Genomic DNA, 13,601 nt, shown 5'->3' with positions numbered 1-13,601 from the left:
GCGCCATTTGACTCCCCAGTCTTATATCGGCCGCAGAACATGCACCATGGTACAGGCGCATATTTGCGGTTTCTCCGTCAGGTATGTGTCCAGTAAAGCAGTAATTTGGGCGTGGCTACGGCGATGGCGAATCTACTTTCGGCTGGCTGCTTTTGCCTGGTTCGCCATCTCGCTCTTTCGATGCGCTGTGTTGTTCGTTGGTCGCTTGTACTTGGATAAATCCAAGTCGCGGAAATATGCGATGGTGCGCATGAGCCCTGCTTCGATGTCCACATGAGGAGTCCAGTCCAAATGAGTCCTGGCAAGCGAAAACGAGCAAACGAGTTAAGTCACAAAAATGCTATGCCCACGAAAACAGTAGGTTAGACACGGCACGTACTTGGCAAGAGCGATATCGGGTCGCCGCAGCTTGGGGTCGTTGTTGGGTAGCTCCCGGAACACCAAGCGGCTTTGAGAGTTGGTGAGACGAATGATCATCTCGGCAAGCTCTCGAATGGTCATTTCGTACGGGTTGCCCAAATTCATTGGCCCCACGCACGTAGTGCAGTCCATAAAGCGCACGATGGCTTCCACGAGGTCGTCCACGAAGCAGAACGAGCGAGTTTGGCTGCCCGAGCCGTAGATCGTGATATTCTCGCCCTGCAGTGCCTGCATGATGAAGTTGCTCACAACACGTCCGTCATAAGGGTGCATCCCCGGTCCATACGTGTTGAAGATGCGTGCTACACGAATGTCAACGCCCAACGTGCGGTGATACTCAAAGAAGAGCGTCTCGGCCACCCGCTTGCCTTCGTCGTAGCACGCTCTCACACCCGTGCAGTCCACATTACCCAGATACGACTCAACTTGCGGCGACACTTCCGGGTCGCCATACACTTCACTAGTCGACGCCTGGAAGATGCGCGCCTTGACCCGCTTGGCCAGACCCAGCAGGTGCATCGCGCCCAGAAACGACACTTTGGTCGTCTTGATGGGGTTGTACTGGTAGTGCACGGGTGAGGCAGGACACGCCAAATTGTAGATCTGGTCCACCTCGCACGCGTAGGGCTCCGTGACGTCGTGGCGCACGAACTCGAAGTTCGGGTAGCGGTTCTGCAGCTCCAGTACATTGGCCCGCTGGCTCGTGAAGAGGTTGTCGAGGCAAATGACCTCGTGGCCTTGCTGCAACAACTTGCGGCACAGGTGGATGCCGATGAACCCGGCGCCGCCCGTCACCAGGATGCGCTGGATGGTGCACTCCTGCACCTGGCGGGGCAGCGACACCGGCGGGCGCGGACGCGGCTGCTGCGCGGGCTCCTCGCGCGCTACAATTGCGACAGGTGACGTGGGCGCCAGCGGCGGCGCGGGCGTGTGCACGGCCACGTGGTCATCGGTCTGCGTCATCTCGGGCGAAGCGATAGATGCGGTGGGGGCCATCGTTCTTGGCTGGCTATTGTGGCCTTGGCGTCTTATTCGAATCTGAGCGCGTGAGTGTGAGTTTTCGAGCTTTTTTGTCACATTGTGCCGTTCGACGCCTGTCTGCTTTCACTTGGCGAAAGTATGTTACAGAGTGAAAGCGGAGTACTGGAGGCGTTTTGAATTTCTAGCACAAGGTGAATTTTCTCATACCTAAGTTGATATTTCTTCTTCTCCTTTTTATCTGGAGAAGGAGAGTTACATTAGCCAGCCATGCCAGCCACCGCGGGGCGTGTGCGCATGCCGCACAACAACCGCATGCACAGCAGCGCGGCGCTCAAGATGACGGGCATCTGGAAGAACACCATCGGCTACGACCCGTATGCGGCCGAGGACGAGAAGCAACAGGAGACGTCGGAGACCTCGTACGAGCAGGCGAAGGGGCTCATGACGCTCGCCAAGCTCTCCAACAAGTCGGTGGGTTCACGTTGGATATTTGGCATGGGAATAGGGGAGCATGTATTCATTTTTTTTCTATTGTCATTTTTGCAGACGGACGTACGCGGGGCTTGCAAGAAGGTATTTCTTTTCGACTTTCTGAGCTACTTTTAACAACACTGACCGCGTCTTAATTTTTATTTTGTAGTGCGGTATGATGGGCCACTTGACTTTCCAGTGTCGAAATCACCTAGGAGTGACGGAAAAGCGCGTGGTGTCGTCGGACTCGTCTTCGTCCTCGGTGAGCGTCAGGTTGATGTCGTCTGCTGGGAAATTGACTAATTCATGCTGTTGTTTTCTTAGGATTCTTCAAGTGACGAGGAGGAAGATGAGAGTGAAGAGGAGGAAAAGTCGACGCGCCGTCCGTCGTCACGTGGACGCAGCCGCAGTAACTCGAGAGAGCGACGTCAAGACGGATCGGATAGCCGCAACCGCAGTCGCCGTGCTGGACGACGTGGTCGGGAGAAATCACCGTCTAGGAGCCGCAGCTTGAGCCGGGACAGGGGTCGCAGTCGTAGCCAGGAGCGTGACTCGGCCAAGAAACATCGACGTAGTCGCAGCCGCAGCTCGAGTCCTACTCCTGAGAGGATGAGCAGCAAACGACGACGACGATCGGACAGCAAGGAACGCTCGGCGTCCAAGAAGGACAAAAAGCGTAAGAGATCGTCCAAGAAGGACAGAAAGGAGAAAGATCGCAAGCATCGCCATCATCATCACCGCGACCACGACTCGGAGAAGAAGTCGCACTCCAAGAAGAAGAGACGCCATTGAGCCGTCCACCTCGAAGCGGTAGAGTCAATGCTTTCCAGTGTTCCGACCACATCTAACCGAGCTTTCCTCTCTTTATACATACAGCATCCTGCTTCTATATACATTTCTCGCTGTTACACTGCGCTGCGCCATTGGTAATGCAGAGTGTAAGGCAAAGCCATCGCAAGAGCGTTGTGGTTTGCACACATTATCGAAGTTTCCTCCAACTGAAATTTTCTTACAAAAGGTCAGCGAAGATATGATGAAAACAATTATTTCAGCACCGATGAATGAAAGAATCACTTGCTTGTGTGGATCATCAATGGAGAGATGGAACTTTGCAAAACACTGTAATAAAGAAAAGCATTCGAAGTGGATAAAGACAATGCCACATCCGCAAGATCTTGAGTGGTGGGGTCCGGATTTTAGTAAATGGTAAGCAATCTACATAATTATTTTTTTTCTCAAAAAATTAAAGGGGTATGTATATACCACCAACTGATAACATGACGTTCGAACTAACTTTTGGAAAATACAAGGGCACGCCGATCGAAGAAGTTTATTCTTCTGATCCCGGTTATTGTCGATGGATGCACAACCAACCCAGTCTCAATATTACTGAGGATATCAAGATTTTCCTTCACTCCAAGTTTCTAAGCAATGATAATTCGTATATGATGAGTTGGGGCAAGTACAAGGGGAAGACGCTAAAGCAAATTAGTCGCACCGATTCTAATTATATTGATTGTCTTCGTAAGAACCTATTCGTAATTGAGAAATGTCCTAAGCTTGTCGAGGCTTTAGAGCTTAATTAAAAAAAAGTAATTTTTTTTCAATCCAAAACTAAGCAGTGGTAAAATCCAATACCTCACCCGTTAGACGATCGTAGGAAAGCTCTTGTTCACTCACAACCAACACAAGCATGTTGGTACCTTGGCAACCAGCATTAACACCGCTTACCTGAATAGCCTGGGGTACATCACGTTCCGTCAGGCGGCTAACATCAGCAATGAGAACACGTTTAGTTAGCGACCACGTCTGATAGTCAAGAAGACCATTCACCAGCTCAGGAGTCAGATCACCGTTAATCGAAGCAATCTTAGCGATTTCGTTAGTGAAGTGGTGGAAGTCATAGTCGTGGCTGATGTCAAACGTCTGCTGAGAACCAATACGAACGTTAAAGTTGCGAATGCTCGAACTGGGGTGAAGAGTCCAAGGAGCCGAATCAAACGGACTCTGGAACTCCTGTACAGCAGCAGAAGCAAAACTACCCGTCTGCTCAGCAAATGGAAGGAGGATAATATACTTAGCATTCTTAACAGACGCCGATAGCTGGAGATCAAATGCAGCATTAAGCTGAGTCGACTGCTTACCAGTACCAGCGCGTTGTAAAACCACTGTGCACAACAATCATTGTATCGAACCTTCTTAACAGGCTTAGAAATGATTGTCTGGGGGTTCTCGAGATGAACGAACGGTACATACGAGAAGTAGTAAATGGCATGTAAGTACCATCGATGGTCGGTTCAAGTGCATTGACTACAGCACCCCAAGAAATGCTGAATGGAGCAGAAGCAGCAAGAACACCAGCCATAGGATTACCAGTCGAAGAAGCTGAAACCATTACCGGACAGGTGTTGCCACTCGCGAGAGTAGTACTGGTTAGCGACATACATCTACAGCAACAGACGAAGTACCCTGGTTGACACGGAAACGGAGACGGATCTGGGGGTTAGCCATCAAGTCGAGCTCCTTGAAAACCGGATGGAGGTCAGTTAGCTTAACCTTAAGCATATAGTTCCACGTTCCCATGATGGCGTTAGCGGTAGTAGCACCAGCTACGAAGGTACCACGAGCAGTCTGATTCGAGATAGTGGTAGACGCGGCAGCTCCACCTACCGACGGCCACGACGTAGAGAAATCAGAACCGGCATTAGGAGGGCTCGACAGAAGTCGGCGAACAAAGCCATCGTTTGGAATGGATGCACCACCCGACGGGCCAGTGGTAGCAAACGAAGACGAGAATGCAGTATTGTTTGAGTATCCATCTCCAGTAGTCGAGCTGGTACCAGAACTGTACAAAGCGGACTGAGCAGCATCCGGGTAAAGGAACGACTCTGCTCCATGCTTCTCAACGTACTGTGTGCTGTAGCTTGTCTGCGCGCGGACATTGTTTCAAAAGAGCTTGTAGTCAGCCATAGAAACAATGGTCTTACCATTTAGTTCAAGAGACATGCTATCAATGACATTCCAATTGCCACACTCTAGAGTAGCGCAGAAACGATTAGCAGCAGCAGTCTGAGCAGTAGCACCATTCTTCATCAATACTTTGTATGGTAGCATGATGTACGCATCGCGAAGGCAAGCAAATCCTTCGGAGCCGTTAAGCTGAGCAGTGGCATCGATAGTAATAACACCATTCTGATACGATCCCTGATTAAGATCGATTACAAACGGTACTCGCTTGCCAGAAGATACCTTGATCTCCGGATCGCTCTTGAGCGAACTCTGGTACAAATATTGGTCGAGTTTCGCTCATCGTTGATTGTATATGTTTTCTAATATAGTTTGTACGAAATTAAATATTATGAGCAGCCTTATCAAGCCGATCACATCCGATCATGATCTGATCGAACTCGCGAAAAAAATTGGAGTCCATCTGGATGATATATGATTCAAGTGAAATAACTAACCCAATATCTAAGAAGGGGTCATATCTGATTTTACTACGGCCACCTAACCTTGATGTAGGACACTGGACGGCTGTCCATAACGGTGAATACTTCGATAGTATGGGCGAGGCAGCCCCAACAAAGTATGGTATCGGTAAATACAACCCCAAACAGTATCAAGGTACGTATGGCGATTTTTGTGGACCATTCTGATGATATGGCTCTATTCCAAGCAACATAAGAAACCGCAAGTATTTCAAAGATGAAAGATTTAAATTTAACTATTATTTAGTCTGGAAAATATAGATTAATCATGTATCGCGAATTAACGATCTCCAGTGATATTCCAGGTCCCAAGCTGACCAAAGCTTTCAAGACTGGTAAGCTAAGTCTTACAGCTGACCAACTCAAAGGTAGTGGTTCTGTTATTCATCTTCACCCCGCTTCATATGAGAAGGCGCTCAAGACTCGCAAGGCAGGTCGCGGTGTTCGTCTTGACATCACAAGACACGAAGTCAAGAAGGGGTATAAGCGCGCACAAGGAGGTTCAATCTGGTCCAAGGTATGGGGAGGCATTAAATCAGCTTTTAAGGTTGCTAAGGACTCAGGTCTATTGTCTCGCGCCGCTGACGTTGCTGTACCCGCTCTTGCAACCGCACTCGGTGCTCCAGAGGGTGCTATCCCAGCAAGAGCTGCTATCCGTTCCATGACTGGTATCGGTGTTTATGACTCTGATAGTGATGATGATAAGGATGACGGACGTCTAACCATGACAGATGTTAAGAAAGGTGCAAAGCGAGCGCTTTCGTATGCTAAACGCAAAGGTATTCTGACTGATGTAGTCGATTCCGGAGAGAAGTATCTACTATCTAAGGCGACCAAACCTGAGCACGAGAATCTAATTAAGTCTATCCGAGGTGAGGTCCGTCGTCTGACACGTGGCGACTGGACGTAAAATGTCCGAGCGTCGTTTCCCATTTCCCATGGAAGCACTCGCGGTGATGATTGGTCCAGAAGTGCGCGCGACAGGGAAGAACGAGGACGAACGGAGAACTGGTACAAGTTCCCACAGCATACTGAGACCAAGTGACTTCCAGAAGTCCTCCCAATGTCGAGTTACTTCCGGAAGCCACGTGTGCCTTCCGAAAGTTCTTTCCTGATGTGACTCGCAGATGACCCAGACGTTGTGGGTGCGGAGGCTGACCAGACGCTCCTGATTTTTACCCACCAAGACCTTTCCAATTTTCCAGTATACAAAACCCAAGATATTAGCAACCGACCAAGACGACCAGCCGGATATGTTATGCACGAAGAGCCGGCTTGCGACCAGGATGTGTCAGCCTCCCGGATGCTGATTACGCCAAGGAACCCTATAGTGAAACCAAGACAAATGTGCATGTGGAAGACTTCCAGCAGAGACCTTGACAGAAGACTTCTAGCAGAGACTAAAAATAACAGAGAGTTCGTTTTGCCACCAAGGGCGCAAGTGTTTTCCAGGGCCCTTATCAGTTGGCCTGGAAGCACGCTGGGATAACGCCGGACAAGCCGCCGTGTATTTCCGGGGACCCGGGTTCACCCAGCCTGCGTTTGGACGCGTCGTGATCGCGAAGACCGCCGTGGAACTCTCCGAAAGGCTCAAGACCAAATTAGGCGGTGACCGAGTGACGCGCATTCGTACGTGATCTGTCCTATTTCATATTTCAGTTGGGAGTGTGTCCTCTAGACCCCCCATTTCATAGTAATTGCCGTTTCAGGAGGTTGTTAGTAGTCACCCCCCGGAATTTGATCGAATAGACTGCTGTGTGATAGGACTGTATATTGAGTGATCCGGAAGTAGTTTTCCTTTTGGATATATCTGAAAGTTATCTTCCGGAAGGAGTTATAAATCCTCCTTCTGGGAGTGGTGCGCAACAAGGGTGCATCTGGAAGTGACCAGTCTTCCAGGTGAAACACAAGTAGACTGGTGTACGGACCCACTGCTCAAGGGTCCAAAAGAATAAGTAGCAGCTGTATATTGTGTATAACTCTCTGTATTATTTGGTCATCTGGGAAGGCTTTGCTAGTGGTCTAACCCCAGCTGTACTACTTGCGTCGAGAAGTGAACGTACGCACTCTGTATTCTTATATTCATTTTGATTGTGTAGGAACAACTCATCAGGTGGAGTCCGGTCTTCCGAAGCCAAACGACACCTATAGGGATTACACAAGGTCACACGCCAAGCTACTTCCGGAGGTCCCGTACTTTTGGAGGTAGTCTGATCCCATTGGGCTTTCCGAAAGGCGAAGTTTAAGCTTCCTGATCGGCCGAGTCTTCTGGCGCGCGTGCGCTATACACCCTGGACGATAAAGGCGTTCACCCGCCTCGCCTCACGTCGCTATGGAGTAGGTGTTGCCAAGCCAAAGGGTAAGAAATTTGCGAAGGGTTCGCAAGCAGCTAAGGATCACATGGCTAAGATTCGATCTATGCGGAAGTCTGGTGGTTCCTTCCGTTTGTAAGAGAAAAAAAAGAAGCATTAGTCAATCTATTTTTTTGGTCTCAGCAACAGCATGATCGAGACTGAAGTATCGCGAAAGATTACCTTCTTATCATTTTGGTTGTAGATACTGATTGTAATTGTAGAGCGAGAGCCATTGTGGCAGTTCATCCACGCATACTGGGAGGGTTTGTACGAGATTAGCCCACCAATCTCCGCATCACCTCTATCGAATGCGCTGACAATATCACCAGAGGCGACGTACTCATTTTTGATCAGGTCGCAACGAACAATGTATGAGCTGTTTGGGTGAATCTGGGGAATGATGTTTGACAGCTGAGCGCTGGCTACCGTAGCAGAAGCGGCTGGGTAAGTAGCAGCAGTCAAGCCTAATACCTTTCCAAACTCAGCATTATCAATGATCAGACGAGGGACGCGAGTCGTGGTAGGCAAGCCAGTACCGCCAGATGAGTATAGCCCCGTAGCTGGTCTGGTCCAAGTACCACCGATTGTTGGTAAAGTAGTAGGAGTCGGCGAAAATCCACCTGGCACGCGTAATAGACACTGTTTTCACTCAGCTTTAGGTAGAAGACGTTGTTTCCAGTCGGATCGATCGAATATGCTCCAGCATTGGCCAGGGCTGTCTGAATGCTGCGATTGATGTCATCATAAGAATAAATACCATCTGGAAGAGTGATACTGATAATAGATGTGGTAGCAGCAGTCGGGACTTCGACTTTGAAGCTTGTGTTTTGGAATTGCATCGAGTCAATGTTGTACTCACTATTGTACATGGTAATGCTTTGCACTGCACAAACTACGTCGGAAATCAGCAGCTGAACCAGGGAACGAGTATTTCCAAGTCGAGTTGTATTGGATTAGTTTGGTACTGTCAAGTTTGAGAAAGCTCGCCATTTTAATAGTATATTTGTAAGATCATATTTAAGCGATAATCTCTAATAAATATAACGACTTTATATAGATATGATTGGGAGATTATATAAGATTACGACCGCGGACGAGTCGATTGTTTATGTGGGTAGTACCACAGAATCTATTCACCGTCGATTCAAACACCATACATATGGATTCAAACAGTGGCAAGATGGTAAAGCGGATCGGTGTCATTCGATGATATATCATAGCTTTCTTAAACATGGAATTGATAGTTTCAAGATCAGTCTGATCACCGAACACGAAATTGATAACCCTCGTCAATTACACGAGTTTGAGCAACTCGTTATTGACCAACCTCATGTGTAAATAAAAATGCTGCATATCGTACGGCTGAACACATCGAGAAATGGTCCAGCAACGTTATCAGAGAAATAGAGATCAACGATTAGAAAAGGTTCGCCAATATTCTGAAGCTAACAAAGAGAAGATCAAAGCTCGCATGAGTGTGCGAATTGAATGTGGATGTGGTATTATCCTGAGCAGAGGTAATTTAGCCCCACACAGACGTTCTAAACAGCACCTGCGCTGGATGGAAGAGCAAACTTAAAGATCGTCGGGATTGATTACTTCGTTGAAATTGTACCTGAGCTGGCTCTTCACGCTATCTAATACCAATATGAGACGGCGTGAAACAAAATAATGCTAGTTAAGCATTTAGAAAATTACGAGCTGGGCACGCCATCGTAAAGGGAAGAGTCTCAGCTACACGTAGAGCTCCCCAGCACCAAAATCCACACAGTCTTCGCTGAGTGAGGGTCTCTGAAAAAATGTGTTGCCTCGTGATCTGGCCGAACTCGATTTTTTTTATTGATTGACTGGGGGTAAACTGAACCAGCGGAGCCGTTGTGCCTATTCCTAGCTCCTAATTCGACTCCTGCTTTGTTTTAGACGCAGTGTTATGAGCACCAAATTCAGAAAATCAAAAATCGAGGTGTATATTTAGGATTTTGGTAGCGATGGAAACAAGAATCATTTTGATTTACCGAGAACAAAACACTGACCGGGCTCGGAAATCGCATCAGTCACGACGTTTCCTTACGTGGTCTTTTCTTCACATGTGACGGCTCCTTCGCCATGGATGCTTCATCTGGACCACTGCGATTTCCTTCAGCTGGCTGCTGCTCGGTTTGCATTGCCTCGGCTTCATTACCGGCACTGTTCACTGCAGCTTCACTTGGTGGATCACGCTTCGTTGCTGCTTCTCTTTCAAGCTTCTTTCTCTTGGCGGATGGCTTTTGATGTGCAGCTCGAGCCCTCTTGATCTCGTTTGCTTTCCGTTCGTCTTCGTCGTTTGGCGGAACGTACAGTGCATCGTTCACAAACTCTTCTGGAACGTACGGACGCACTTTGTTGTACAGTTGCTGGATCTTCTCGGAGTTTGGCGGGGGGGGGGGGGGGGGGGGGGGGGGTTGGGCAGCAACTCCAAGTGGCTAGTGAACAGTACACGCACGCGATCCGCATCCGCGACAATTCCATCGTATTTGCGCCGCAGATCTTGAAGAACTGGTGAGGATCTTGGACCTCTCTGGCAAGCCACAACCCCGGGGGAATCGCTCTTCATGACGAATATCTGGAACTTCTGGATATCCTTCAGGTCCTTGTAAGCCTCCTTCACTACCTCGCGGTACTCTCTGAACGTATTGTTCTTATTCGGCACGTGCACGAGTGCTGATGTAGCCGATGCGTCGTTGACCACTTCTAGGAGGCGATCCATCGTCCATACATCCACCCGACTCAAGCGCTTTCGCACGTGCCCGAACCCGCGGCCGACTGCCTTCTTGGTGTGCCCCTTAACGAAGAATTTCAGCTCCACAGTCCTTAAGTCACCCATGTGTGCCAGTGCGAGCAGCGCCTTCAGCACGTAGTTGTTTTTGTTCTGACCGCCACAATTATCAGCGTAGATCGTTAGCTTCCGGTGGCCGCCTGGTAACGCGATCTTATGGATGAAGTGATGCAGCAAGGAGTTCACCTCGTCTGTACCCTTGCCAGCTACCGTCTCGTCGTAGATGTAGTTGTATTGGATGGTCTTGTTCACGTAGTAAATACCAAACATGTTGACACTCCGCAGCGACAGGAAGTACCACTGCGACGGCGTGCTGGTCACACTTGGTAATGTGAGGTTCTGACTGTAGTCTATAATGAGCACCGCGTGGTCTTCGCTTGCAGAAGACAGATCGTGTTTGTACGCTTCCCTTAAGTCCCGAGTAAATCAAAATGATGTTAGTTTCCATTAGTCTAAATCAAAATGATGCTTGTATCCCGCAGGTACAACGAACCTCATGTGTCGAGCTGCTTCGGTGTGTCGCCCCAGTTCTTCTGTCAGCTCAGCCGTAACCCCGCTCCGCATCCGCGTGAAGTAGATGCTACAAACGTCGCAAACGTTGCTGCGCTGGGACCTGATGCGAATTGTCGGACAATGCTTCTTCAACAGCTGCCTGAAAGTACTCGGTCTTGGCTCGCGTACTCGCAGCCGAATCTCCTCGACATAGTTGTGCATCTCCATGTAGAGCTGCCCCCACGTGAAGTACGCTGGTAGCAGGGTGTAGTCAGCCGAGGAATACTGCAGCTTCACCACACCGTCCACAGTCGATTGCTTTCTCACCCGGATGGGCACCACCTCCCCCACGCTCTTCGCGAAGTCCTTGAACCAGGAGATCAACCAACGGGGATCAACAGCACTGGCGTTCTGGTTCAGCCGATTGCCGTGTGCCTTCACAGAGAAGATGCCGTCATTGATGCGGTTCCTGAAGCGTGTTACTGTTGGGGTTGATACCCCGTACGCCGCGCACCAAGCCGCACGACAGACATGCCCGACGACAGGAAGGTAGTAGTGATACTGATCCCGTACACCGGTGCCACGATGGCGCTGCACTGTATCCGTCTCCTTGAGCACCGCTAGCGCCGTCACAATGCTCTGCTTTCACTCGCCACCACAGCGAGCATAGGAACTGTTCCAGCTTATCTGCCTTCCCCTCTAGTCACCTCTTCTTGCAAACGTCTTCGCGAATCAGACGAGTAACTTCGGATGTTAAGTCGCAGTCAATCAAAATTATGCTTGTGTCCATGTCTTCGCCCCCGCCTTGATCCTCTTCGCGCTCGTCCTCGTTTCCCGCAGAGCTTGCGTCGTCTGGGTCAGGCTCCCAGCTGCTGTCTGCACTACCGTCACTGCTGTAGCCACTAGAGCTGCTGGCGGTCTGGTCTCCCCCAGCGGCGGCAAATGCGGCGAGCTCTTCCATGCTTCGTTGCCGATACACTCCAGTCAAATTTAGAGATTTTGAAAAACCTCCCTCATGAAAAATTTCACTTAAGTGCGAAAAGAGAAGCGCCAACTTCCAAGCCGTTTATCTCGAAAACGTTTAAAGGTTAACTAGCATCGTTTGTTTGGCGCAGTCTTATATTTGACCGTTTCCACGACCGATAGCTTTATTGTATGAAATCATCATTTTTTATCATCGATTTTATTGATATTGAAATCTTTCACAACCATCTGCAAATCACGCTTCGAATTAGCCTTTAGGATCGCGACGTACTCTGAATTCAAGCGAATCATCTTATCAGTTGCAAAGTAGCTGTGGCTCAAGAATATGGTCGATAGCTTGAAATGGCGGCCCCTGGTCATGTAATGTGAGAAGATGTTTTTTTGCAACTGACGGTCATTACTAAACTCGTCGATGATAACAAGCTCAGGTTTATTTGAGCTCATTGGTGTATGACGCACTTGATCAACCTTTGGTTGACTATCAGGGTCAGCAAAAGTAATGAAATCCTCTAACTTATCGCGCAGATACTCGTATAACTCTTGGTGAGGATTGCGGGCTATGATCGTCAAATGGGCAAACACGTGGGGAGAATGTTTAAGTATAAAAAGGCAAAGATTGTTCTTACCACTGAACGATGGACCAAGGACAACCATTCTAAACAGCTTTTTAATGTCAAGGGCAGGAATATCACCCATACTCGCAGACTTGAACTTTTTTGGCAACGAAGCGCCATAGTTTGGAATACCGCTCATGATCGTGTCTTTAATCGCTCGATCTATATAGTTCGAGACAAAAACAACTATGAGTTCAGGTTTCTCTTATCCCAAGCCAATATTTTCATCGCCTATCTATAACCCAGCATTCTTTTTAACGTTGGATACCTGTGGATATCTAACCTATGACTATGCTCAGACGCTTTATCTCGGTAAGAATGATTATCGCTTAACTTACATAACAGGACTTACTCCAGGAACAGCAACACAAGGTGTAGCCCTCATTCCAGGTACTAGTAATGATATCAGTGGGATTGGAGCATTATCATGTACCAGTCTGACTGTTAATGGCTCCAGCGTATCATCGACCCCTGATTACGTAGTCGGCATCACTCCTGGAACGGCAGCAAACTCAAAAGCGCTTGTACTAGGTCCAACTGGTGAGATTGCTACAATTAGGTCACTGACAGCGACGTCAATTACAGGCACGCTACAAACAGGAGCGCAGCCTAATATCACCTCCATAGGTACTCAGAGTGGTCCTATCACGACCACTTTTGCAAACAATACCAGCTTGTTCAATCCTTACGCCTCTTGGAACAATTCTGGAACAACACCTATCTCAGCGATACTCACAATAACGAACATAGGAGTCAGTCTCCTGACAACTACTAACCACCCCCTCAGGTTAGGGTCTAATTCGAGCAACCGTCTGATAGTCTCTGCGGCCGGCAATGTTTCAATTATGTAATGGGTCTGCTTAGACCCACTACTTAAGCTTACACGTGTGCGCACGTGTAGGAGGAAGCGTAGGAGTAATTTACTTAAGTTCAGTATACTTGTATCCACAAGTATACTTAAACCTAGATAAATGAACCAAAC

The 13,601-nt window shown here is 48.6% G+C and overlaps 2 protein-coding genes across 2 annotated transcripts; one reads left to right on the top strand and one right to left on the bottom strand.

The window, feature by feature from the left end:
- Positions 1-132: 132 nt before the first annotated feature.
- KRP23_7661 (UDP-glucuronic acid decarboxylase 1) lies at positions 133-1,416 on the bottom strand (the record flags this gene model as incomplete). The annotated part of the gene is made up of 2 exons (XM_067893004.1): positions 133-298; positions 380-1,416. 2 exons carry the CDS (start codon positions 1,414-1,416, stop codon positions 133-135), a joined length of 1,203 nt encoding a protein of 400 aa, XP_067744829.1.
- Positions 1,417-1,668: 252 nt separating this feature from the next.
- On the top strand, positions 1,669-2,664 carry KRP23_7660 (CAX-interacting protein 4; the record flags this gene model as incomplete). Its single annotated transcript, XM_067893003.1, has 4 exons — positions 1,669-1,872; positions 1,948-1,974; positions 2,042-2,134; positions 2,197-2,664. 4 exons carry the CDS (start codon positions 1,669-1,671, stop codon positions 2,662-2,664), a joined length of 792 nt encoding a protein of 263 aa, XP_067744828.1.
- Between the last annotated feature and the right edge of the window lie 10,937 nt (positions 2,665-13,601).

This window comes from Phytophthora ramorum, assembly GCF_020800215.1.
Source record: "Phytophthora ramorum isolate Pr-102 chromosome Unknown Phyram_PR-102_s0006, whole genome shotgun sequence".
NCBI classification, from domain to species: Eukaryota; Oomycota; class Peronosporomycetes; order Peronosporales; family Peronosporaceae; genus Phytophthora; species Phytophthora ramorum.
The sequence above is the reverse complement of the archived record's forward strand: the minus strand, read 5'-3'. Positions and strand labels throughout refer to the sequence as shown.